The sequence below is a fragment of the Malaclemys terrapin genome, chromosome 6 (assembly GCF_027887155.1).
Source record: "Malaclemys terrapin pileata isolate rMalTer1 chromosome 6, rMalTer1.hap1, whole genome shotgun sequence".
NCBI lineage: Eukaryota > Metazoa > Chordata > Testudines > Emydidae > Malaclemys > Malaclemys terrapin.
Window position 1 is genome coordinate 88,445,144 of NC_071510.1, and position 27,266 is coordinate 88,472,409.

Below are 27,266 nucleotides of genomic sequence, written 5' to 3' on the forward strand. Positions count from 1 at the left end.
AAAGCCTAGTGGCATTGGCTGCACAGTCTCCAGTTACAGAATGAAAGAGAGATACTCTGGGGCTATGTAACTAGATTCCTCCTGACAAGAAGGAAAGCCAGCTGTATGCCAAGGCCTTGCCTACGCTGGGTATTTTGCACCAGTTGGTAGACCTGCTGTGCTGATGTAAAAAGTGACTTGGACAAGTGTGGTTACCTAAAGGCCAGAAAGAGCAAAAGGATGTTATCACTTAAACTTAGGGCCAGTCTAGTGATGCTTTCTGTAATATTTGTCAATCAGCGGTATTTCTACTTATCTTTTTTTTTTTTTTTAATCTCTGTCTTTCTTTAAAATCACCAGGAAAATAATTTGTTGCTTATGGCAACTTGACCTCACTGCTGCGAACTGGTAGCTGAGGCAGTTACTGATGGGGGCCTTGGAGAGAGAAACTGAACTCTGACTGCTGGGGAAGCAAAGCAAGGTGTAGGTAGTGGCTCAGCTAGAAGATCTCTGGCACAGAAGTTGCTCTTGTTTCTCTCCCATAACAGTGCCACTGGAGGACTGGCAAGGAACATTCTGGCCTGTAGGGATGCATAGCTCCCGAATCGCCAGCCCACGGGCGCGGCAAACTGCTCCCATGGCTACGAGGCAGGAGTGACCTTCAATCCAGCGTTTGTGTTTGGGAAACTTATTTGGCTGATTTGATTGTACCCTCGCAGCTGGTGTTCACGCGCTCAAGAGATGGGTTCGTTATCTTATGTGCATGTATACTGCCTGGCTCTTCTATGCGCAAGAATGTAACCACTAAGAAGAGTTGTAAACAAAGTAAGGAGAGAAATAAAAACCCCAGGAAAAGTTTTCCTGGGAGGCTTTTTGCAAGAGGCTTGTAAAGCTCTCTAGCTACCACAGACCTGGCGTTCTGTTTCCTTTCCTGCGTCGTCACCACAGCTGGTGACCCCGACGTGATACCCCTCTACTCACCGGCTGGATACGCCGAGCGCGCCCGCGTCTGTTTGCCGCCCCTTATTCGTGAGTATGGGGGGGAAACTTTCCAGTGCCCAGAAGGAGCACGCAAGAGAGTTACAAGAGATTATACGACAGCGATCATGTGTCGCTGTCCCGGTCGCTCATATTGAGGACCTCCTAAGGGAAATAGATCGCCAGTGCCCCTGGTATCCAGACTGCGGGTCATTGCAGCTTTTTGATTGGATACAGATTGGGATCACCTTGTATAGTAAACCCCGTGCCCCAGTTCAGTGCCTGCTGCTCTGGCAGCGTTGTAAGGAGGCACTGGAGGGGATCGGCCCCAACAGCCCCAAGCCGGTCCCCCTTTTGCCCCCAGGTGATGGGCCACCCCCCTCCTGCCCACAGCTGACCCTCCCTGCGCCGCCGCCCGTGGCGGCGCCCCCCTGCCTACCGGTCGGGCAGGGGGGCGCTGTCGCCGCGGCGGTGCGGCAAGCGCGTAAGGCCGGTCTCTTGACCGATGAGGAATCCAAGTGTGGGTTCGAGGCGTTTCCCGTCTCTTGGCGGGATAATGGAAATGGGGGGCAGATAGTGGACTGGGAGGCTCTCCCCTACTCAGTTCTGCGCGAGCTCCGCAAGGCAGTTCGTGAGACCGGGGTGCGGTCCACTTTCACCCTGGGGATCTTGGAAGGTGTGTCAAACGGTTACTTCTTGCTCCCCCAAGATTGGAAAGACATGTGTCGCATGGTGCTGTCTCCCGCGCAATACGTTGTGTGGGATAGCGAGTACCAGCGAGAGGCGCTTGCAGCAGCAGCGCAAGGTGGGGGGGCTTATCTTGCTGAGCAGTTATATGGCACAGGGCAGTTTTCGAGCATCCCCGAGCAGGCGGCGGGCACGCCCCGGGTAGCTTTTCCCATCATTGGCCAGTGTGTCCGTCGCGCGTTCCGCAGGGTCCCCGCTGCAGGCGAGTCCTCTAAGTCCTTTGCGGTTACTCGGCAGGGTGCCACCGAACCATTCCACCAGTTTATTGACCGCCTCCAAGAGGCAGTCCAGAGGCAGATTGATAACCCGCAAGCCCAGACTGAACTAATGATAAAATTGGCTTACGAAAATGCCAATGCAGACTGCCGCCGTGCCATGCAGGCAGTGGTCGGGCGCCCCGGGTATACCCTGGCAGAATTGCTGCAGGCGTGTGCTGACGTAGGCACTCAGACCCATCAGATGGCCCTGCTGGCAGCTGCCCTGCACAAGGGGCAGAAGCCTCAGGGGAACTGCTTTAACTGCCAGAAGCCCGGACATTTTTGGCGGGAGTGTCGGGCCCCTGCGGGGGGCATGTGTAAAAACAAACCCAAGCCCCGGACAGACCAGAGGCCCCGCACGCTGTGTCCGAAATGCAAAAAGGGCTACCATTGGGCTGCGCAGTGTCGCTTGGCCGGGGGTGACAGCCGGGTCTTGGCTGCTAACCGAGACAACCCCCCGGGAAACTAGTAGGCGGGCCTGCGACCAGCCCGAGACCCAAGGCCGCGCCCCTCTCCGTGCACGACGCCCCCGCCGCCACAAGGGGCAGTGCGGGGATTGACCTTGTTAATCAGGAAAATATGGATATCACTCTCCCCGGGGAGGTCCTCCTCATGCCGTCCCAGATTCAGGGCCCGCTGCCGGAGGGCATGGTGGGCCTTGTCCTACCCCGCTCGTCCGCCAGCAAGCAGGGCCTGTTTGTGGTGCCTGGGGTGGTGGATTCGGACTATGGTGGAATTATCCATGTTCAACTGTGGAGTCATCTCCCGAAACGGCTGTTTCAGGGAGATGCCTGGGCGCAACTCATACTTGTGCCCTACTCCCTTCCGGCAGGGGGAAGAAACGTTCCCCGAACCGGAGGCTTCGGGTCCACCGACCAGCGCACTATTCACCCACAAGTGGCAGCAGTTGTTAAAGACATTGGAGCACCCCAACCCAAACGCATTTACTGCCTCAACGATCAGCCGTTCGAGGGTGTTATCGACTCTGGGGCAGACATTACCGTCATTGCCGCTGCGCAGTGGCCCGCCCATTGGCCCACAGAGCAGGCTCCGGCAGTTTGGGGTGTGGGCGGGGCACAGGACTCACAACGAAGTGCCCGATGGTTGGAGGTTAGGGCGCCCCAAGGCATCCGCCGCGCCCGTATCCGGCCTATCATTCTCCCCGTCCACCTCAACCTGTGGGGCCGTGATTTATTGACACAGTTCACTGCCACCATCCATATCAATGATTAGGCATACGGCCCTCCCCCTCCGTTGGCTCACTGACGAGCCCGTATGGGTTGCGCAGTGGCCGCTTTTCCCCAGAATATGTGCAGTGTATATTGTAGCAGAGGTAAAGGAAATGCAAACCTACCAATATAGGTTGTGTTGTCTTGTTCAGATCACTGTGTGTTTGAAAGTAGGAGTTAGAAGTGAAAGGCAATCAAAAGACTGGGAAAGTTAATTGTGTCCCTTTTAAGTAAAAATCTTTAAGCTGTAGATAGCTTTGGATTTGGAAGCAAGCCAGAAAGCATTTGTATTAATGCAAGTTTCTAACTAATAAGGTAGAAGCCACTGAAATCTAGGCTGCCTATGAACAAATACAAGGAAACATTTTAAGCAATGACTGACTGCCCAGAAGGGGTAGACCTCTGTTCTTTTGTTTTTCAGATCATCAGAGAAAACGGATGCCAGCTGAACAGCATTCAATGTACCATGCATTTACTGGCACAATAGGGATTATTTTTGTGTTTTATGGCAAAAATTGTTAAAAATTTGCATACCAACAGTCTTTGGAAGGTTAACCCACTCCCCATATTGCCCATGGGATCCTTCTGGCTACCTCAGATTTCTAGCCAGAGGGCTGGGGAGGGAGGAAAGCAATTAGACACCTGAGGTTGTACCGAGTGCACTCCTCAAAAGTGGGTGTGCTTGTCCCGGTTTGTTGCTCCAAAGCTCTGTAATAAAGTTATTTTACTGGAAGAGTGAAGGTTTCCTTTGTAGGTTAAAAGAAGCCGAGAAAGGGAGAAGAGGAAAAAGCACAGAATGAGTTAACTGAGAGGAAAATACAGCTTGCAGGCTCATCCAAGGCCACAGCCAAAACTTGGCTGACCCCCAAGACAAGGGCGGGGCTTAAATGTGCCCGAGCAACTATGAGATCTGCAAAACACTGCCAGGCATTAATGAAATGTGTTAGGTTTCTTTTCTCACAGGTAGAAAAGTGCTACCCAAAGATCCTAGCACCCCTGCCATTTATTAAAACCAGGAGTGTGGTGACGACGCAGGAAAGGAAACAGAACGCCAGGTCTGTGGTAGCTAGAGAGCTTTACAAGCCTCTTGCAAAAAGCCTCCCAGGAAAACTTTTCCTGGGGTTTTTATTTCTCTCCTTACTTTGTTTACAACTCTTCTTAGTGGTTACATTCTTGCGCATAGAAAAGCCAGGCAGCATACATGCACATAAGATAACGAACCCATCTCTTGAGCGCGTGAACACCAGCTGCGAGGGTACAATCAAATCAGCCAAATAAGTTTCCCAAACACAAACGCTGGATTGAAGGTCACTCCTGCCTCGTAGCCATGGGAGCAGTTTGCCGCGCCTGTGGACTGGCGATTCGGGAGCTATGCATCTCTACATCTCCCCCTGTTTTATTTTATAAATGCGGTGTTTAAACAAAACACTCTCGCAGGGTAGCATACACAATGCCACTAGATTGGGTATACATTAAACAAAGCAGCAAAGTAAAACGTCAAACATCAAAACTAGGACCCCATACTATAAAAGGGTCTTCATCCACTCTAAGGGTGGCTATAACTAAATATAATCCTACCAAGGAAGAAAAACGTCTTGGCGGATGACTTAAGCATAGCATTTCAGCATATCAATTTGCTATTGCATACAAAACTATTATCAGCAAGCTTAAAACAGCACATTTCTTTCACTGTCTCACACCCCAGATGTTGCTGGGTGGTTTACAGACAGGAACAAGGCAGGTACTTAACAGACTTTGCATTTCCGGGGCAACGGCCAGGCAGAAATCAGATTGATTTAATACTTCTGCCAAGTGGACCCAGGTGTTAAACTGCAGCCGCTGCTCCATCTGGGGTTCGCCTTGGCAGCTAGGGGCCAACAGGAAACTCCCCAATACACACAAAATAAGGAGTGAATTAGCATTAAGGCAAGCTAACAATGTCACAAGGTAATTTTCTGCGGTAGGTTCTAGCTGCTGCTGCACTCGCAGCTGCTCGGCCTGCAATGAAAGGGCTTTAACCTGTCCCCAGGTTATGCGCTGCGGGGGCCCCCGCGGGGGGCGCTGGCGAGGACGCTCGGGATCCTGCAGATGTAGGTTGAACTGTGGAATGGGGTTCGATAGTCCCTGGTGCCAGGCCATCGCCGTGCCACGGGCGGACGTTACGCGCCGGGACCCACAACGGACCTGTAGGAAGAGAAACGGCAGCATGCCCTCGTCCCCACGTTATAAGGGGCACTGGGCCATGCCACTGAGGGTCTGGGGCCTTGCGATATTTAACAAAGGGGCGGGGCAAGGCCTGGTAGCTGCGAAAATGACATTCTGCTGCAGAGTAGTTGTCAGTCAAATTCAAATGATTCAGGGTAAAAAGCACTGCAGCCAGCCATTCCTGGCTGGGAGGAAGGCCTACGGGAATCCCCCCTTTCTGTTTTTGGCGGACCAGGGCTTGTTTGAGCGCACGATTGGCTCGTTCCACAATGGCCTGGCCTGTGGGGTTATACGGGATACCAAACGTGTGGACAATGTCCCACGTGGTACAGAAGGAGGCAAAGGCCGAGCTACAGTAGGCGGGGCCGTTGTCGGTCTTAAGATGGGATGGGTGACCCATGATTGCCATAGCGCGAATCATGTGATTAATAACATGACGAGAGGCCTCACCCTTCTGGGGGGTGACCCACACATAATGGGAAAAGGTATCTACACACACGTGAAGATACTGCCAGGGGGCAAAGGGAGGGAAATGTGTAACATCCATTTGCCAGAGCTGGTTGGCCGAGGTTCCACGAGGGTTAACCCCTACCTCCGGGCTATTGGAGAGAGAAGCGCAAAGGTCACACTGGCGAACAATGGCCTGCGCCTGATACAATGGGAGAGTGAACTGCTTGGCAAGGGCCTTGGAGGATTGATGAAAAAAGGCGTGGCTTTCGATTGGGGAGGAAAAAATTGAGGCCACCGATTTGACCGCCTGGTCGGCCACCGTGTTGCCTTCTGTTAATAGGCCCGGTAGTGTGGTGTGACTGCGAATGTGTGCCACAAACAGTGGGCTAGAGCGGGAGGAAAGGAGCTGTTGCAGGGTAAGAAAAAGGGCCAACAAATTGTCATCACAGGAGGGCGACACATAGGAACCTGGAAGAGACTTAAGAACATTAGTAACATAAAGACTGTCAGTAATCAAATTAAAAGGGTCATCCTGGAAGCATCGGCAGGCCAGGATGACAGCAGCCAACTCTGCGCGCTGTGGGGAGCGCTGAGGCAGGGTAAAGCGGACTTGCCAAGTGCCTTGCACCTGCCAGCTGACCGCACCTCGTGTTGGGCCGCCGTCCGTAAAAAGGGTAAGTGCATCCTTAATGGGGACGGTTGACAAGGACGGCCGGAGGTGAAGGCAACGTTGTTGTAGGAATGAAAGACGGGGGTCAGGGGGAATGTGATATTTAACTTCCCCAACATAGTCAGCAAGAGACAATTGGAGGGTGGCACTGCAAGAGACAGTGCGTTCCCAGTCTTTAGCCGGGATGGGGACAATAATGGCAACGGGGTCCCAACCCAAGAGGGTACGGGACCGTTCTCGCACTTTAAAAATCAGCTCTGCGGCCTGTTGAGGGAGTGTCTGAATAGTATGCGGAGGGGAGTGGGTCAAATAAATCCATTCAATTAAACGAAGACGCGCTGCCGCCCCCTCCTGGGCGAGGACAGCTGTCGGTTGTGAGAGTGTGGGAAGCAAAATGGCAAAAAGGGGCTGTTCCCTTTCTCGGCGGTCGACCCACACCTGGGCCAGGGTCTGGTTAATGAGGGTGACCGCTTGGCGCTGTTCCTGGGAAACGGGAATGATATCTCCGGGGAGACGGCCCTGCCGAAGGCCAGAAAAAAGAGGGGACAGCATGGAGGTAGTCAGAGGGCAAAAAGGACGAATCCAATTAAGGGACCCCAATAACTGTTGAAGCTGTACAAACGTAAGAGGGTTGGGCAATACCAACTCGGGACAAACTGGACGGGCATATGACTGGAGCATGCGGTGACCAAGATACAAAAAGGGTGGCTGACGCTGGATCTTGTCCGGTGCCACAACCAGGCCACACGCCGCAAGCTGGTGGCGCAGTTCGTCCAGCCAGTCATCAGGGAGGACGGGGTGAGCCACCAGGATGTCATCCATGTAGTGGTAAATTAAGGCATCTGGGTGTGCTGCACGGAAGGGCCGTAGGGCCTGCGCAACAAAATGCTGACACAAGGTGGGGCTATTCAACATGCCTTGAGGGAGCACATTCCACTGATAGCGTGGAGTGGGCTGGGAGTGATTCAAAACCGGAACAGTGAAGGCAAAGTGCACCCGGTCCTCAGGGTGCAAGGGGATGGTAAAAAAACAATCCTTTAAATCTATTACAAATAACCGGTAATCACAGGGAATAAGGTTGGGATTAGGGGTACCACACTGCAGGGGACCCATAGGCTGTATAATTTTGTTAATGGCGCGAAGGTCCTGCAGGAGGCGCCACTTGCCAGATTTCTTTTTAATCACAAACACGGGGGTATTAAAGGGGCTAGTGGACTCCTCCAAACGTCCTGCCTTCAGCTGGTCATTAACCAAGTGCTGGAGGGCCTCCAGCTTTTCTAAAGGAAGCGGCCACTGCGCAACCCATACGGGTTCGTCAGTGAGCCAACGGAGGGGGAGGGCCGTATGCCTAATCATTGATATGGATGGTGGCAGTGAACTGTGTCAATAAATCACGGCCCCACAGGTTGAGGTGGACGGGGAGAATGATAGGCCGGATACGGGCGCGGCGGATGCCTTGGGGCGCCCTAACCTCCAACCATCGGGCACTTCGTTGTGAGTCCTGTGCCCCGCCCACACCCCAAACTGCCGGAGCCTGCTCTGTGGGCCAATGGGCGGGCCACTGCGCAGCGGCAATGACGGTAATGTCTGCCCCAGAGTCGATAACACCCTCGAACGGCTGATCGTTGAGGCAGTAAATGCGTTTGGGTTGGGGTGCTCCAATGTCTTTAACAACTGCTGCCACTTGTGGGTGAATAGTGCGCTGGTCGGTGGACCCGAAGCCTCCGGTTCGGGGAACGTTTCTTCCCCCTGCCGGAAGGGAGTAGGGCACAAGTATGAGTTGCGCCCAGGCATCTCCCTGAAACAGCCGTTTCGGGAGATGACTCCACAGTTGAACATGGATAATTCCACCATAGTCCGAATCCACCACCCCAGGCACCACAAACAGGCCCTGCTTGCTGGCGGACGAGCGGGGTAGGACAAGGCCCACCATGCCCTCCGGCAGCGGGCCCTGAATCTGGGACGGCATGAGGAGGACCTCCCCGGGGAGAGTGATATCCATATTTTCCTGATTAACAAGGTCAATCCCCGCACTGCCCCTTGTGGCGGCGGGGGCGTCGTGCACGGAGAGGGGCGCGGCCTTGGGTCTCGGGCTGGTCGCAGGCCCGCCTACTAGTTTCCCGGGGGGTTGTCTCGGTTAGCAGCCAAGACCCGGCTGTCACCCCCGGCCAAGCGACACTGCGCAGCCCAATGGTAGCCCTTTTTGCATTTCGGACACAGCGTGCGGGGCCTCTGGTCTGTCCGGGGCTTGGGTTTGTTTTTACACATGCCCCCCGCAGGGGCCCGACACTCCCGCCAAAAATGTCCGGGCTTCTGGCAGTTAAAGCAGTTCCCCTGAGGCTTCTGCCCCTTGTGCAGGGCAGCTGCCAGCAGGGCCATCTGATGGGTCTGAGTGCCTACGTCAGCACACGCCTGCAGCAATTCTGCCAGGGTATACCCGGGGCGCCCGACCACTGCCTGCATGGCACGGCGGCAGTCTGCATTGGCATTTTCGTAAGCCAATTTTATCATTAGTTCAGTCTGGGCTTGCGGGTTATCAATCTGCCTCTGGACTGCCTCTTGGAGGCGGTCAATAAACTGGTGGAATGGTTCGGTGGCACCCTGCCGAGTAACCGCAAAGGACTTAGAGGACTCGCCTGCAGCGGGGACCCTGCGGAACGCGCGACGGACACACTGGCCAATGATGGGAAAAGCTACCCGGGGCGTGCCCGCCGCCTGCTCGGGGATGCTCGAAAACTGCCCTGTGCCATATAACTGCTCAGCAAGATAAGCCCCCCCACCTTGCGCTGCTGCTGCAAGCGCCTCTCGCTGGTACTCGCTATCCCACACAACGTATTGCGCGGGAGACAGCACCATGCGACACATGTCTTTCCAATCTTGGGGGAGCAAGAAGTAACCGTTTGACACACCTTCCAAGATCCCCAGGGTGAAAGTGGACCGCACCCCGGTCTCACGAACTGCCTTGCGGAGCTCGCGCAGAACTGAGTAGGGGAGAGCCTCCCAGTCCACTATCTGCCCCCCATTTCCATTATCCCGCCAAGAGACGGGAAACGCCTCGAACCCACACTTGGATTCCTCATCGGTCAAGAGACCGGCCTCACGCGCTTGCCGCACCGCCGCGGCGACAGCGCCCCCCTGCCCGACCGGTAGGCAGGGGGGCGCCGCCACGGGCGGCGGCGCAGGGAGGGTCAGCTGTGGGCAGGAGGGGGGTGGCCCATCACCTGGGGGCAAAAGGGGGACCGGCTTGGGGCTGTTGGGGCCGATCCCCTCCAGTGCCTCCTTACAACGCTGCCAGAGCAGCAGGCACTGAACTGGGGCACGGGGTTTACTATACAAGGTGATCCCAATCTGTATCCAATCAAAAAGCTGCAATGACCCGCAGTCTGGATACCAGGGGCACTGGCGATCTATTTCCCTTAGGAGGTCCTCAATATGAGCGACCGGGACAGCGACACATGATCGCTGTCGTATAATCTCTTGTAACTCTCTTGCGTGCTCCTTCTGGGCACTGGAAAGTTTCCCCCCCATACTCACGAATAAGGGGCGGCAAACAGCCGCGGGCGCGCTCGGCGTATCCAGCCGGTGAGTAGAGGGGTATCACGTCGGGGTCACCAGCTGTGGTGACGACGCAGGAAAGGAAACAGAACGCCAGGTCTGTGGTAGCTAGAGAGCTTTACAAGCCTCTTGCAAAAAGCCTCCCAGGAAAACTTTTCCTGGGGTTTTTATTTCTCTCCTTACTTTGTTTACAACTCTTCTTAGTGGTTACATTCTTGCGCATAGAAAAGCCAGGCAGCATACATGCACATAAGATAACGAACCCATCTCTTGAGCGCGTGAACACCAGCTGCGAGGGTACAATCAAATCAGCCAAATAAGTTTCCCAAACACAAACGCTGGATTGAAGGTCACTCCTGCCTCGTAGCCATGGGAGCAGTTTGCCGCGCCTGTGGACTGGCGATTCGGGAGCTATGCATCTCTACAAGGAGACTGAGTCTATGTAAAGTCCATCAACGAAAGACTGCTTTGGCTCCATGCTGGAAAGGCCCTTTCCAAGTCCTGTTAACCACCAACACTGCTGTGAAGTGCCAAGGACTGACTGCCTGGACCCATGCTTTTCACTGTAAAAAGACCCCTCCACCTCGGGAGGACTCTTTGACTAATGATAAGCCTATTTCTCCTTCTAGTCCTGCTGTGCCTTCTGGACAGCAGGAAAAAGGAAAAAAAGACAAGGTGAAGTGCTAGTAACCTCTCCCTTGTCCACTGACAGACCTACTGTTGCTCTGAATTTTTCCAGAAAAAGCAAAACCATTACAGGGTGATGTGCTAGTAACCTCTCCCCTGTATGATGCTAAACCACACTGTTTCAGGAAAAGAGAAGAAGGAACACTTGCTTCCTTAAAACCACAAAGTCCAGGAATTCCTGACTACAAGAGACATTAAGAACTGACCCTGGTGAAGAAACAAAGAATTATACACTAGCAGGAAGAAATTTGTGGAACCCATGCTTGGGAACGTGGTATTGATTGGATTTTGGGGTTTATTCTACAGGCTGCGCCCTGTGTTTTGAATAAGTCCTTCAGTATGTATTGCCTTCCCTAATTGGATTTTAAATGATAAGTACCAAAGGCACCTTGTTGCCATTGCCCCTGCTATCTCCTCCATTACACTATTACCCTTGTAACACATCAAAATACAGACAATGACCCAGAAGTTGCTAACAGAGATGGTATTGAATATCACTAAGGCTGGGAAGGCATTGCAGTGGGATCTAGCATGTTCAGGCTTGGCCCACTGCCCTTACAGACACATCAGGAGTACCATCTGATCTGTGGCCATGGAGACATACTTAGAGACTTTCTGGGTAAAAGTGCAAACGTTCTCAATGCTCCTTCCAAGCATATGGACCGGTTGAGGGGGTGTGGCCTTCCACATACCGAATCCTGCCGGGTCCATGGGGAGGATGCATGTGGGATTGAGTAATTCACCAAGACATCTGGGAAATTAGACTACCTGGTATGCCCAGTTAATTTTAGTCAGTGCTCCTGGGATTACACCTGACAGGACGCTTACTTCTTCAAGTTAATGACAGCTGTGTGTATGTTAATGACACCATATTACAAGAAATGCAAGGTCTGTTAAGTACTTGCCTTGTTCCTGTCTGCAAACCACCCAGTAACATCTGGGATGTGAGACAGTGAAAGAAATGTGTTGTTTTAAGCTTACTGATAATAGTAATCGCATGTAATAGCAAATTGATATGCTGAAATGTTATGTTTAAGCTATCCGCTAGGACGTTTTTCCTCCTTGGTGGGATTATATCTAGTCATAGCCACCCTTAGAGTGGATAAAAACCCTTTTATAGTATGGGGTCCTAGTTTTGATTTTTGGCGTTTTACTTTGCTGCTTTGTTTAATGTTTACCCAATCTAGTGGCATTGTGTATGCTACCCTGCGAAAGTGCTTTGTCTATACACCGCATATATAATAAAACAGGGGGGGATGTAGGGATGCATAGCTCCCGAATCGCCAGCCCACGGGCGCGGCAAACTGCTCCCATGGCTACGAGGCAGGAGTGACCTTCAATCCAGCGTTTGTGTTTGGGAAACTTATTTGGCTGATTTGATTGTACCCTCGCAGCTGGTGTTCACGCGCTCAAGAGATGGGTTCGTTATCTTATGTGCATGTATACTGCCTGGCTCTTCTATGCGCAAGAATGTAACCACTAAGAAGAGTTGTAAACAAAGTAAGGAGAGAAATAAAAACCCCAGGAAAAGTTTTCCTGGGAGGCTTTTTGCAAGAGGCTTGTAAAGCTCTCTAGCTACCACAGACCTGGCGTTCTGTTTCCTTTCCTGCGTCGTCACCACACTGGCCAGAGGGAGACCTAACTGACCTGAAAGTTACTAGGAAGTGCAGAGAATACACCATATTGTCCAAATGGAAATCTAAACAGCATGAGATGAAGGTATTAACACAACAATACTCTTCAGTTTGGGTGACTGTCAAAAAGCAACCCACTTAAAGGCGGTATTTAGGACCAGAACTCTTTGATTTAGGGGCTGTAGGCCCCATAATCCCAGTTCTGTCCCCTGTGATGCATTACAGTAAAAATGGGACGGAAAACTAAAAGCAGAACAAACAGAGAAGGGAGAACGGCTGAATATAGTGAAAGAACTGAAGAACAGATACTGAAGTGGAGAGGAGAATACAGATACATGAGGGAGGACACGGAAAACTCCGCTGAGGAAAGAAGGGAAAGAGATGCGAGAAGGGCACACAGACCTGGGAAAATTCACGGTAAGAGGAGGAGGAAATTAGAAAGGAGAAATTTGACTAGAAAAGCTATCCCCAGCATCAGACAGGTGGACAAGATAAGTAGCACATAACTACAAAGTGCTGCCTAGATAACAGTTTTTTGGCTGAAAATATAAGATTTTATTGCGCAAGAAATGCTAGTTTTGCACTTAACTTGTGATCTGAACCCCAAAATGACACAGGATGGGATTTTTATCTGGATGTTAAAACCTAGAAAGCGTTAGATATATGTCAGGCTTCTGGTTTAAACTGTTTTTTCCTAGTAAGAGCGAAGCTAAAATGCTGATTAGAACTCACCAGTAAATATTTGTTCAAAATGAAACCCTCTTTATTTTATACTACATCCATTCCGCAGAGCCGCTGAGTTCCCCACAAGCCTTGCGCCACCTGGGCTACAGAACTGATCAGCCAGGCATGCAGCCCGGAATTGGATGAGGCTGGTTACTGAGAGCAGAAAAAGCAAATATGTACAGGGTGGAGGTAAAGGGTGTGTGTGCGGAGGAAGGGCTGAATTGCCTTCTCCAGCTCAGCAATTATTTGCCAGAAGATATTGCCAGCATAGTTTGGGGGCAAATGTTGAAAACCAGATGCTAACCAAGGGCCAGTTCTGCCACTCTTACTCATACAGATGGAGCAATACTTAATTGTGGCCTATACTGGCAGTTTGCCATCTGCTCTGGGAAGAGGCAGCATGTGGCTGTGCTGCCTCAGGAGCAGACCTGGCAAGGAACTGAGATTCTGAGTGTCACGACAATTCCCCTTGTCTCTCCTGTAGCCTAATTTGACCTGAGTAACTTAACACAAGTAAGACCTCATGTCTCAACTGGCATGACTGGGAAGGTGAATGGAAGTATCAGTTGTAAATAAGGGCATAACAAGCATTAGGCAGGAGTCAGTCTAACTAAGATAAGCAGGTGATGGAGAAAATGGACAAGACAAGTCTGGAATGTAGAGCTCAGGTTATACATGAACTGTACATGGACAGATCATGCTGTACAGGGACTGGTTCCTGAAAAGTAACCAAGCCAATCATGAAGTGCGTGTTGCAATGTATAGTCAGGCAGTAGAGATGTATATAAGGCAAAGGTTTGCTGTGTAACTTTGGATTTGTGGCGTGCCCTGCGTCCCCCCCTGGCTCTGAACATGGCCAGCTATGGCATCGTGTTGCTGTCAAATAGTATTGCTGTCACCTGACTGACAAATTCCAGAGCTGAACTGAGTTTTTGGGAAGTGAGTGGAAGAGGGGCTCAGTGGATCCTAACATCCCCTTATCCCAGGGAAGGAGGCCACTTCTGGACTATACCAAGAGCACAATGCTCCTCCCGCCGCCACAGCTCCATTGTGCTAGTCAGCATGTTGTGGGGAAGCACGTGGAGCCAAGACTCCACCCATTATATGCCCATTTGCGTGGAAGGGGGAGGAGTGGTCCCCTACAGAGGCTGGTCTTCCCCCATTCTGGGGCCCACCATGTCATAGCCCACACAGAAGAGTAAAGGAGTGCCTTATGCCTCCAACACCTCTGCACAAGTGTGGGCAAGGACCAATCTTACCCTATGTGTGTAGCCCCACAGACGTTGGATGGGCTATTTGTGCAGTAAGATACTATCCAGCATGGGTAAGGGGGACAGAATCTGGCCCTATATGGTCGACCAACATACACTAGTCACACCATCCAATATGAAAACACTTCTAAACTACATCTTGCACAGCAATGGATTTTACAGAGCATATTTCCATATTTAAGAGCAGGATCAAGCTCCTCTTAGTTATCAGCTGGTGGGAGGAGGGCAGTGCTGGGACTGTCTGAAAGGAGCACACAGAACATGAAGGGGAAACATCTTAAATGCTGGAGCTATATTAGCTAAGCCAGAAGATCAGGCTGTGTTTCATTTTGTTTCTGATTTATAGGTCAGGAAGTTGAGATAAAGTTTGGTCATCAGCCATGAAGGGAATTTATATAGGGCCTGATCCCATTGGGAGCCTTTCCATTGACTTCAGTGGGCTGTCATTAGCTAGCAAGATACAGTACAGCCTGTATTAAAACAGAGCAGGTAATGCAGCTTGAAAGGAAGGTGAAAGTAATCCATTGATTTCTATTAATTTTGGGTAACCACCTAATTTTCTAGGGCAGTGGTTCTCAACCAGGGGTACGCAGAGGTCTTCCAGAGGGCACATCAACTCATCTAGATACTTGCCTAGTTTTACAACAGGCTACATAAAAAGCACTAATGAAGTCAGTACAAACTAAAATTTCATACGGACAATGACTTGTTTATACTGCTCTATATACTGAAATGTAAGTACAATATTTATATTCCAGTTGGTTTATTTTATAAGTATATGGTAAAAATGAGAAAGTAAGCAATATTTCAGTAACAGCGTGCTGTGATACTTTTATATTTTTATGTCTGATTTTTGTAAGCAAGTAGTTTTTAAGTGAGGTGAAACTTGGGGGTACGCAAGACAAATCACACTCCTGAAAGGGGTACAGTAGTCTGGAAAGGTTGAGAGCTACTGCTGATCCTGAATGGCACTGAGCATCCTCCACTTTCATTGAAGCCCCCTGGAAGGGGAGAGTATTCAGCATCTTACAGGATTCCTCTAACGGAAGAGCCAAGCGAATTCATGACAGTTTGTTGGGAAACAAATGAAAAGAATCTCTTGACAAGAGAGCTTTGGCACAGCTGATCATGCTATTAAATATAAACCAGCCCCATGGAATAAAGAGTTTCTTAAACAATTAGCTAAAGTGAAGTAGTCAGAGTATTGGAAGGGGCTATGCAGATTATATCATTGTATAAATTATTGAGCTGGTGTGGGGGAAAAGAAAGATATAACTTTCTCTCTCATGTCCTGAGGGTGGGGGCGCTGAAAGTTTATACCTCTCATCTGAAAGTTATACCCATTGTTTTCTCTGCTTAGCTAATTGAATTGACAATATTCAGTAGCTAGATGGTGAATGTGGTTTAGAGAGATCCATGCTGAATTATATATTCGACTGTGAATGTTCCATAGTTTTCAGTACCCTTCATTTGTGGATGCAGCAGCTCTTAACTTTTGCTGTTTATTTAATAGTCTTATTCAGGTGTTTTTATTTATTTTGATTAATAAAGATTTCTAAGCAATGATGTAGGTATTAGTGATCACAGGAAGATACAAGCCTGAATGGCCCTGGCTGCTTGAGAAACAACCTCTATCCTTCTGCACCATCTCAACAGTGGTGAGTAAATGGAATGATCCCCCTCACAGTACCCACATTTATGACTAAGGGCTATATAACCATGGGTAACGACATCACCAGGCTGCCTCCCAGTAGAACCTGTGGGGGTTAGCCACCCCAAAAGGGAGAGCAAGTGGATAGTGCCATGGAGTGGAGCACATGCTGCATTCCATGCATAGGTATAGTACATGGTGAGAGCCCTCTACATAGTAGGTGCCTCCTAGAATCCCTGCTGGGATGGGGTACCTCTGTGAGACACCCCTCCCCCATTGTGGGTCTTTGTATAATAGGCACAACTGAGCCCCATATGTTTACATTGATTTTTCAGGTAGGTACAATCAAAAAAGGATGGGGAGCACCTTGCCCTGATGGCAAAGGAGACATGCAGATGAGAAATGACGTCTATCTATCAAGATACTTATGTGGTTCCAATCATTGTAGTATATGAGTGCCTCACACCGATTTAAAATAGAATTGGCCGTAACAATCTCTCTCTGTTTCTTCCTAGGCTGTAGGAGAAATAGTTGGATTTATACATAGCATTTCTGTTTGCTTGCTTGTTTACATTTGTGTGCCAGAGAAAGAGAAAGAGAGAGAAAGAGAAACTAAGTGAATGAAATGAGTTTTGTACTTAGTTCCGAAGGTGGTGGGGGCCTGTGGTGAATTTTCTCTCGGGGGCGGGGGGTGAGCTGAATAATGCAGGTCTTACTCCTGTACAAGCTCTGTCTTCCACACTCACAAGCCTTTCCCTTCCCCTCAGTAGGCAGGAGTGTCATGGGTCCACTGGAATGTTGCTGTCATGGGAGGTCCTGGTCAAAGAGGGTGAGGTAATTCTTAGGTATCTAGAGCCAATCCTATGGAGGGCTTTGATTATCAGGACAGAGGCTCTGAACTGGGCTCTGTACTCATTGGGGAGCCAGACCAGAGAGAGATACTTAGTGATGATGCATAATCTGTGTTGCCAAGTAGATAAACTGCTGCATTTGGTGTCATTTGAAGCTTTTCAGTGTGTTTGGCTTCATTGATCAGTATGGTGAGAGAGACAGGAAAAGAATGTAGCACACGGAGAGAATACCCACTGGGTATTGGGGTGAATGGGAATAGAATTAGGGTTACCATTCGTCCGGATTCCCGCGGACATGTCCGGCTTTTCTCAGTTAAAAATAGCGTCTGGGGGTAATTTGTAAATGTCAGGACTTCCCCCCACATGCAGAGTGCGCGTGGCTGACAGGGCAGCCGGCCGGATGGTGCCACTTGCATGGGGCTCCGGCAGCCAGAGAGAGCCCCTCCTCCGCTTCCCCCTCTTCTCCCCTGCAGCTGAGATCACTCCCCTCCTCTCTCTCCCTCCCTCCCCTCCCTGCATTCGCAACCAGCCACCCATTTGCAACGGGCCTCTGGAGCTCCTCGCCCTGCCCAGCACGCCGCTCTGCAGCACTCTGCGAGGGCAGAAACCGGGCTATGCGCTCCGTGGGGGAGCACGGCAGCGTGTCGGGCTGCACATGGAGCCCAACACGCTGTTCTGAGCGGCACGGTAAGGGGGCCAGGGGGTCGGAGAAGGGGCAGGGAGGTTCTGGAGGGGGCAGTCCACAGACAGGGAGGAGGGGGAGGGTTGGATGGGTCAGGAGTTGGGGGGGGGGGCTGTCTGGGGATTGGGAGTGTAAGGTCTTGGGCAGTCAGGGTACAGGTAGGGGGTAGGGTCCTTGGGGGGCAATTAGGGTGGAGGGGGTCTCAGGAGGGGGCAGTTAGGGGACAAGGAACAGGGAGGCTTAGGTAGGGGTGGGGTTCTGGAGGGCAGTTAGGAGCAGGGTCCCAGGAGGGGGCAGTCAAGGGACAGGGAGCAGAGGGGTTTAGATGGGTCGGGCGGTCTGGGGGGGTGGGCTGTCAGGGGGTGGGGAGTGGTTGGATGGGGCATGGGAGTCCCTGGTGTCTGTTTGGGGGTGGGGGGGTGGATAAGGGTTGGGGCAGTCAGGGGACAGGTAGGGGATAGGGTCCTAGGGGGCTAGTTAGGATGGGGGGAAGGTCTCAGGAGGGGGCAGTCAGGGGACAAGGATCAGGGAGGCTTAGGTAGGGAGGGAATCCTGGGGGGCAGTTAGGTAGGGTTACCATACGTCTGTTTTTTCCCGGACATGTCCGGCTTTTTGGTCCTCAAATCCCCATCTGGGGGGAATTGCCAAAAAGACGAACATGTCAGGGAAAATAGCTTTGCCGTCATCCCTGCCCCAGTCCCCTGCTTACCTTGCGTCTCCCGCAGGCTGCGAGCTGCAGGCAGATTCCCCCGCAGCTGCTGCTGCTGCTCCCCGCGGACACCTCAGCTCTGTGTAGCTGAAGAACCGAGCTGCCCGAGCGCTACCGGCTTCACGGTTTGCCGGGCAGCCCCCAGACCTCCAGACCCTGCGCCCTTGGCTGGGCGCTTGCCCTCCCGGGCTCTGGCTGTGCTGGGGAAGCGCCCGGCCGGGGGCAGGGTCTGGAGGTCTGGGGGCTGCCCAGCAAACCGTGAAGCCGGTAGTGCTCGGCCAGATGTTTCGAGGCTGGAGGGAGGAGGGAGAATGCGGGGCGCTCAGGGGAGGGGGCGGAGTTGGGGCAGGGACTTTGGGGAAGGGGTGGAGTTTGGGCGGGGCCGGGGGGCAGGGCCAGGGTCCCATGGAGTGTCCTCTTTTTTTAATGAGGAAATATGGTAACCCTAAATAGAATTATAGAATCATAAAATATTAGGGTTGGAAGAGACCTAAGGAGGTCATATAGTCCAATCCCCAGCTCAAAGCTGGACCAACACCAACTAAATCATCGCAGCCAGAGCTTTGTCAAGAAAACCTCTAAGGATGGAGATTCCACCACTTCCCTAGATAACCCATTCCAGTGCTTCACCACCCTCCTAGTGAAATAGTGTTTCCTAATATCCAACCTAGACCTCCTCCACTGCAACTTGAGACCATTGCTTCTTGTTCTGTCATCTGCCTCCACTGAGAACAGCCTAACTCCATCCTCTTTGGAACCCCCCTTCAGATAGTTAAAGGCTGCTATCAAATCCCTCTGCTCCCCACTCGCCCTGCAGTCCCTGTACACCCGCCTGCCCTGCACCCCCTGCCCCTGCAGCCTCTATGCCCCTGCCTGCCCTGCTCCTCCTCGCCCTGCAGCCGCTGCGCCCCCTGCCTGCCCTGCCCCTGCAGCCTCTATGCCCCTGCCTGCCCTGCTCCTCCTTGCCCTGCAGCCTCTGCACCCCCCCACCCCTGCAGCCTCTATGCCCCTGCCTGCCCTGCTCCTCCTTGCCCTGCAGCCTCTGCACCCCCCCACCCCTGCAGCCTCTGTGCCCCCTGCTCCCCACTCACCCTGCAGCCCCTGCACCCCCCCGCCCCTGCAGCCTCTGCACCCCCTGCCTGCCCTGCCCCTGCAGCCTCTATGCCCCTGCCTGCCCTGATCCTCCTCGCCCTGCAGCCTCTGCTCCCCCACTCACCCGGCAGAGGGAGAGCTGCGGGCTCCATGTGGACTCAAACACCGTTCTGTGCTGCTCTGTGGGGGAGGAGGGAGCGGGGAGGGGGAGGGACTCTGGCTGCTAGAGGCCCCAGTGGCTGCAAGCGGCTTTCAATCAGGTCCCGCCATCCAATCAGCCGAGCCGTATTCTGCCTGAGGGGAAGGGGGAAATCCCGGACATTTCTACTTGATTAGAAATCACCTTGGACGGCCATTTAACACTGAAAAAGCCGGACATGTCTGGGGAAACCCGGACGGATGTTAACCCTACACGCTTCTCTAAATAACCCCAGTTCCCTCAGCCTCTCCTCGTAAATTGGGGATAAAACATGTTCCCAAACTCTGAGAGCTGATAGCAGGAGATTCTCACTGGAGGGCCTTTGACTCTTAATTTCACTTCCCTCTTTGGTTTGACAAAGACCAAGCACAAGTCTGTTGACCTGGGGAGCGGATGCAGGACTGACTCATCTATTAATTTCCTTGGGGGGGCCTTTGTGTAAGAGCGGTGATCTGGTTTTCTCCTGAGTGCATACATACCATGATGAGGACCTTATCAAGCAAGGGCCTGATTCACAAAGGAATTTAGACTCCTAAAGATTCAGATATGTGCCTAAAGGGATTTCAGTGGAAGTGAGGCACTTAAATACATTTGAGTATCTGGGTCCTAGGCACTTTTGGAAATTTCACTAGGTATCTATTTGCATCTTGATGTGCCTAAATATTTTTGCAAATCTGGCCCCAAGTGCCTAGACATTAAGGTTTGCTGCTTTAGAAATGCACACAGATTAGATTAGGTTAGATTGTGGCTTTGTTTGGAGGGAGTTACTTTGAGTTGATTTTTGTCATTGTCACTTCTAATTTTGCTCTCCAGGCCCCCACATGGGCCCATTTTTAAAAGGTCAAACAATAAAAGAATAAATATTTTGCATGCACCATTTATAGCACTTCTGTTGCGTTCAGTGAATTTTTTTGTGACAAGTTCATAGTGAAAAAATTATTAAACAGAGTAAACAAATACCCATGGAATCAGAAACAAACCTTTTCTTTGTGACCATTCCAGGAAAGTATGCTTTTATCTGTGTGTCTAGATATCAATAAAGCACTTAATCACTATAGTAGACAGGTGTGTGTCCATGTGTTTTAGAAATTAGGTGGACTTTAGCTACAGTGTTCCCTGTGTGTATTTTCTTGTATAGTCTGTAGAATTGATAAGGCTCAGTTTTCGCTGTATGATATTGCCAGTGATTTTCCTGTTATCTTTATCTTTGTAAGAGCTCTCCCTTGGTTTACACAAAGAAATGTTTCCCCTTCACCTGATCTCTATTTTTAGTTATTTTCCCAATCCTCAGCTTCCTAGCAACTAATTGTATTTCCACCCTCTTCTGGTTTAATGATATAATTGCTCTTCTCTTTACAGAATCTCAGTGAAGCCAGCCCCTGGAAGGCCACTTGGGGACAGAAGCTCACACCTGGTCATTCCAGGTGACTTAAAAAACCAAAACAGTAGGACCCAATAAAGTGAAAGCTGATGCTCCAGCATTTGAATCTGCTATCATTGGTGATTTCCCTCTGAGCATCGGGGAAATCAGTATGCTAGGGGGGAGCTCTCAGTATAAATGTGCGTATGATTTAGCTATCATTACCTGTTGACAATATTCTTTTGGTTGAACAGGTAGGAGATTATGTACTGGTATAATATGCTTTCTTTACGCCTGTGATTTCAACTTGCTGTATAAATGTTTTCCTGTTGATCATACTGGATGCACAGTAGAGCTTTCGTTTAACCCTTCACATTTATTTTCCAGAGCTAATCTATGATGTCTGCAGTACAATGTTTTGTTTTAATATCATAGTCTAGTGGTGTAAGTCACTATTTGATTGTATGGATCAAATGAATACATGTTTTTCAGTATTTATGACAGCTTCTATTTTACAACTGCACCAGACAGCTCTCCATCTCCTCACATGCTTGAGTTCTATATAATTCATGTACAGTACCAATGATTTTTGTTCTCTGTCCTAGAGCTGTTCCACTCTACAATATGCCTACACAACTGGAGAATGCTATGGACACCTTGATCAAGATTTTTCACCATTATTCAGGCAAAGAAGGGGACAAATACAAACTGAATAAAGGAGAACTCAAACAGCTCCTTACCAGTGAACTCACTGACTTCCTTTCAGTAAGAGGCAGTTTACATCTCTTTAAATTAAGGTTTAGTGGGTGAGGGAAATAGCTACTGAAGGATTCTGGAAGAGCATTTCCTTATACAATCAAGTCCATGCTGTGACAGCATCTAAACTATACAATCAAATGACAACTGTGTTTGTGGAGCCAAAGAGAAAACGCTAATATCAAGTGTCTTGTTTGATGAGTATATTAAAATGCGCACCTTTGCTTTGAACCACTAGTCACAAATGATGAAAACCACGTCAGTCACTGATTATTCAGCTGTGTGTTTGAACATCAGTGCCAAATACAATCTAGAAATAGTAGAAAAAATGATTTAGTTAAATCAGTTTTAATCAATTTAGTTAGAACTGAGTGTAGACCAGCCCTAAGCAAAATTGGAATACAAAACAGGTATATAGTTCTCAGGAGGAGAGAGAAATTTTTAAATGTAGTGAATGGAAATGACTGTGCAGTCCCAAACATATGCAGACTGATTGCGATCAGCATCGGGAATGTTTCATGCTCTTTTAGGGCTTCTTCAGGCTTACAGTTGTATGGTACAGGTTTATTGGCAATCCTGTAAGTTCCAAATATAGCTCCCTATCTGTACTGAACAGAGATATTGCTGAGAAGAGCTCTGACAGTCACTGCTGATTTGAATTAATTTATGCACATCTGTTGTGTTCTTAAATTATTCAAACTGAAATTCTTATGGAATCTAGTACATAATTGATTCCCTGTATTTTAGTAATCCTAACAATTCTGTGGTCTTTAATAATAACAGCAGGATTATTTTGAATCCATTTATGAAATTTCTTGGATTGGATTTTCTTTTTAATCCTGGCTATTGATTTATTACTATGGGAAGATTCTGCTGCCCTTACTTATATTGAGTAGGACCCGTACTTGCTAAATAAGGTTCTACCAATTTTGACAAAAGAAGGCATTATCTGGTCCCATATAAATAACCTCTTGAAATTACAAATAGCATAAAAAAAACCTCAAACAACATTGATATAGTTCCTATTTTAAAATAAACATGAGCCAGATTTTCACTCGACAGCTCCCCAAATCTGGTTGCTTCATTTAAATGCCTATTTGTTGCTGAGCTATTTTGAAAACCTGGCCCCATGCTTTTAACCCTGTTAATATTGATATACTGACATTTTAAATGAAAATTTCACACAGCACCTTCCATTTTTAATTTTTAGAACAGATTGAAAGAATTGATGCTACTTAAATTTTTAGCACATTACTGAATTGTACTATGATATACCAGAACTATACATTCAAGATGTGCACCACAGTTAAGTCATTTTCTTGTTAAACTGAGTACAGATTTGAGACATTGAAATAGTTAAAGATACAGTACATGTAAAAATAATTCCTGGAAGGCTTGTGGGTTTAGTGTGTGTATGTTCAAGAAAATGAAACACACTTTATACCTGTTATACAAATAATATCCAGGCAGATTATATTTAGGCTTGGAAGGATTAGATTTTCATCAGTACATGTTGGTAATCATCAATTTCACCATACAACACAAACCAAAGAAAAAATATTTTTCCATTGATAATAATCAAGTTACAGCTAGGCAAAGTAAGAAAAATGCTCTTTGAGAACTTATAAGAATTTGATTTAAGGATGCTTCCTTGGTATATTTTGATGTGCGAGGTTGACAATTTGTGTTTTAACTGTTGTAAAGCTTTAACTCTTTGAATATTAACATCTACTGTCATTCAATAATTTTTGTCTGACCCTCTCCATAATATCCCATACCTGTGAACATTTAAATTGATAAACATAGAACAAAATGCTTAAAAACATAATTGTGCACAATGAGAAAATGTAAATAGATACAAATGGAAAAATGTTTAAAAATAAACTGAAATCAGTCAAATTATAAAAAAATAAAAATGGAGTTCTGCCAAGCTTAACTACATTTAAGAAACATCAAACTGAAAGTCCACAAATCTGTTGGTTTTTTTAAATTTAATTTTCTTTTTTTCTTTCTAGTGCCAAAAGGATCCCCAGCTGGTTGATAAGATCATGAAAGATCTGGATACCAATAAAGACAATGAAGTGGATTTTAATGAATTTGTCATTCTGGTTGCTGCTTTAACTGTAGCATGCAATGACTTCTTTGAGGAACAGCTAAAGCAAAAGGAAATTGGAAATGATAAGTAAATGAACCACTCAGACACAAATGTAACTGAATCATGCTTAGTTAGCACTCATCAGCATTTTGTGACTACAAACTATGTCGTATTAATGTTATTAAATCGTAAGGACCAAGTCGTCAGTTGGTGTAAAGCAGCAGGTCTCTGCTGACTTCAGTGGGCCCATATTGATTTTCACCACCTGAGAATTTGGCCCTAAGTATCTTCCAAGATTTTTTGCTTTTACATCATGCATTTGTCACTTCCCTGAGGCAAGAGCTCCAGAAGATAGTTCACTTGACTGAGTTTCTGAGTTTTCACCCTCCTACTTGTATTCACCCCTTTTTCATCTACCCTGTCCCACATCTAGCATGCTGCCCCCTCCACTGGCATGCATTTCTCTGGAAACTACAGTTTGCTGTCTGACTTTTAGAGCTGATTCAAATTTTTCAAACACAAAATTTTCCTGATGAAAAATGGGTTATTTTTTAAATAAAATTTAAAAACATTTTTAGGCGGTGGTGGGAATTTCATTTGACACAATTTTTGAATGGGAAAATTTGAAATGAAATGTAATGAAAACTTTCATTGAGTTTTGAACTGAATTTTTAATTTAATTTTGAAGTGTCCTGTTGAAAACTCTAACTTTTTGGCAGGCAAAAAAGGATGATTTTTTTGGACCAGTTCTGCTCAGTTTGGGCCACCTTCTTCTCTGTTTTCATTGCTCAAGTCTTCCCTTCACTTGCACTGATAGGCTGCAATCATGCCTTCCTCCCATCCATTTGGACAGAATGCATGGCTTCCTTCAGCTTCCCAACCTTGCCCAGCTTCACTTCTATTGTGTTCTGCCACTCTGTTCAACCCCTTCTCTCAGCATAAAAGAGTTCATGCAGAGGATAAATTATTTAAATAAATGAGTAGAGGACTTTTTGTCAACTGATTGCTTATAGGAGGCCAGGGGAGATGTAAATGAGGCCATGTGATTCTGTTTTCTTTGTGTTGCATCATTAAATGGGAGGAGTCTTTGGAGGCCTGCTGCAGGAGTTGTGGTGGGAGGATCTTGCCAGGGGGTGGAGACTCTCTGTTTTTCCCTCCACAGTGACTTTATGTTTGCTTTTTCTTCCTTCATTGTTTTCCTTAGTCTACAATAAAAGACATTTGGCTTAAGACTGCATGATTTGCTCTTTGTGTATGAGGAAAAAAAGTCACTTCAGATACTGTTTGGCTGGACATGACCTAATAATGGTGTAACTGACTTATCTCTACCTCCCCAAACCTCAAACACCTTTCGATGGTGAATCTAATATTCAAATGATTTTTGTTACATAATATAGCATTACAATTACCTAAGCCCTTATCAAAGTAGCATTCTGTAATTTAGGAGAGCATTATCAGCCATGTCTGGGGCAGTTGTCATCCCCTGAAGAAGAAATCTGTCACCGCCAGATGTCTTGTCATGTAATGCTGGAGGCTGTCCAGTGGTAGCAGAAGCTGAATGTGCTGCCCCTCTTTGCAACATGTTTAGTGATTTTTATGACTGACATTTATATAGCATTCACAGGGGATTCGCTGTGGATGAATGGCAAAAAAAAAAGTGACTATTAATTTTTTGTCTCTGGTGATTTCTTGCCCCCTCGCTTACATGTCAGTCTCACTTTCAGTGAGACCACAATGAGAGCAGGGAAGCATTATTTGGAAAATCAAGGTGCGACAGTGCTTGGGGTACTGAGCTTCAACTTGTTACCCCTTGCCTCCAGTGAAAGGGAGATTTACACATGCTTAACTGGGTGTCAGCTCCCTGACACTACCAGCCTGTTAGCTATTCAAGCACTCTCCTCTGGGCTATGCCAGCCCTTACTTCGTCTTGCAGGTTAGCAACAGGTGCACCCCAGGCCTCAAGCTCCTTTAAAGCATTCTACTGTATTGTCCAGCCCTTTATCCACTGAAATTTACTCTCAGAAATACTAGGTCTGCTACTCCCATGGGAACAGTGTACATGTCAACTTGTATGATTCAACTCAGGATCACCTTCTTGTATCATACCACAGCACTGGTAGATATAATAGTGAATAGTAAACAGTGATAAGTGTATTATCAAAGATTCAAGGGATAGCAAGTAAGGGTTATGGAAACAAGGGGTTATGTATAAAACAAAATCATAATACGCTTTCTATTAATCTTAACTAAGTAGGCTAACTTTCTCTCTAATGAAGTTTCTGTTCCTGCAAATGTTTTTTGCAGTGTTTCCACCACCATTGGTTGTGATCCTGTTTTCATGAATGTAATTGTATTGCCCGACTACTTCCAAGGTGCATGATAAGGAGGTGTCTTCTTTGCTTTCTCCTTATACTCCCCAAAGTTCACTGTCAATACCCAGAGTCAAGACAACCCCCTATAACTTATTCTGCAGTGTGTTGCCTTCCCGGTGATTTCACATGCTCCCCTTATCGTCGTATGTAAATGAGCTTTCCATTGTGTTGGCTTACAATGCTTAATTTACATGCCAGCATAGTGATAGGTGAATAAACATCTTTTATCTGGCAGAAAAACCTATTTTCCAGCTCTACCTTGATACAAACTTTAGGAACCCATTTTCAGCATACATACATAATTCCTTGCATGTATCTGCACATCCATTTCATAGCGCTGTTAATGATCGGTGTGATCCTGGCTTTCATTTAAGACCTCACACAATATTCTTTAATCATCTGGAATGCACATACATACATCAGTATATTCTTGTAACTCCCTTGCCAGTTGACATTGAGGGGTTCTTAGGCTCACACAAAGTACCTCTGCTATGATCACCTCTGGGTTCTCCAAAACATTACTGGTCCCCTTCGTCCTTCACCTTCCTCCAGTGAGGAGCTCAGTGTAAATCTTTAGACCAGGTCACACTGAACTTAATTATTTCCTGGGTCAAGTAATATTAGCCAGAAGCTAGTTTACCCACTACTAGTTTTAACTAGGAGGCCTTTGGAAGAAAACCTCAAAGCTGGGAAAGCTCACAAACCCAGTGCCATTCTCTAATTAGATACTGAAAAAGGAGCAAACTGGACTCTGATGAGAATTATGCCACATCACACTTAGCCATGATGTGAACCTACTGCTAATGGGAGATGGCAGTCATGATGGAGCCATTCAGTGAAATAATCTAATGATTAGAATTTACAAGGGGATCAGTGTAGCATGAACTTCTTGTGAATGGGGCTGTCTTGCACATGAACTTCGTGTGATTCAGAGAATGACTCAAATCATATTTATTCCAGATTAGAGACAACAAATGCTGGATAAACCCTGTAAATCACTAGGGGGTTCTTATTGCAAAGACAACTATCAAGTTCTATCAACTTTTAAAAGAGTGCTTTTCTGAGCTCAGTCTTAAGACCAAACAGACAGGGGAGAAAATAGCACGAAGCA

General features: G+C 48.1%; 1 protein-coding gene across 4 annotated transcripts; it reads left to right on the plus strand.

Moving 5' to 3' along the window:
- Positions 1-877: 877 nt before the first annotated feature.
- On the plus strand, positions 878-25,013 carry S100Z (S100 calcium binding protein Z). 4 transcript variants are annotated; one of them, XM_054032936.1, is made up of 3 exons: positions 878-1,008; positions 21,538-21,697; positions 23,704-25,013. In XM_054032936.1, exons 2-3 carry the CDS (start codon positions 21,557-21,559, stop codon positions 23,872-23,874), a joined length of 312 nt encoding a protein of 103 aa, XP_053888911.1. In that variant the 5' UTR covers positions 878-1,008; positions 21,538-21,556; the 3' UTR covers positions 23,875-25,013. The 4 variants fall into 4 exon arrangements, with proteins under 4 accessions (XP_053888911.1, XP_053888909.1, XP_053888910.1 ...); XM_054032934.1 differs by lacking the exon at positions 878-1,008 and adding an exon at positions 20,812-21,186; XM_054032935.1 differs by lacking the exon at positions 878-1,008 and adding an exon at positions 20,812-20,996.
- Positions 25,014-27,266: the final 2,253 nt, after the last annotated feature.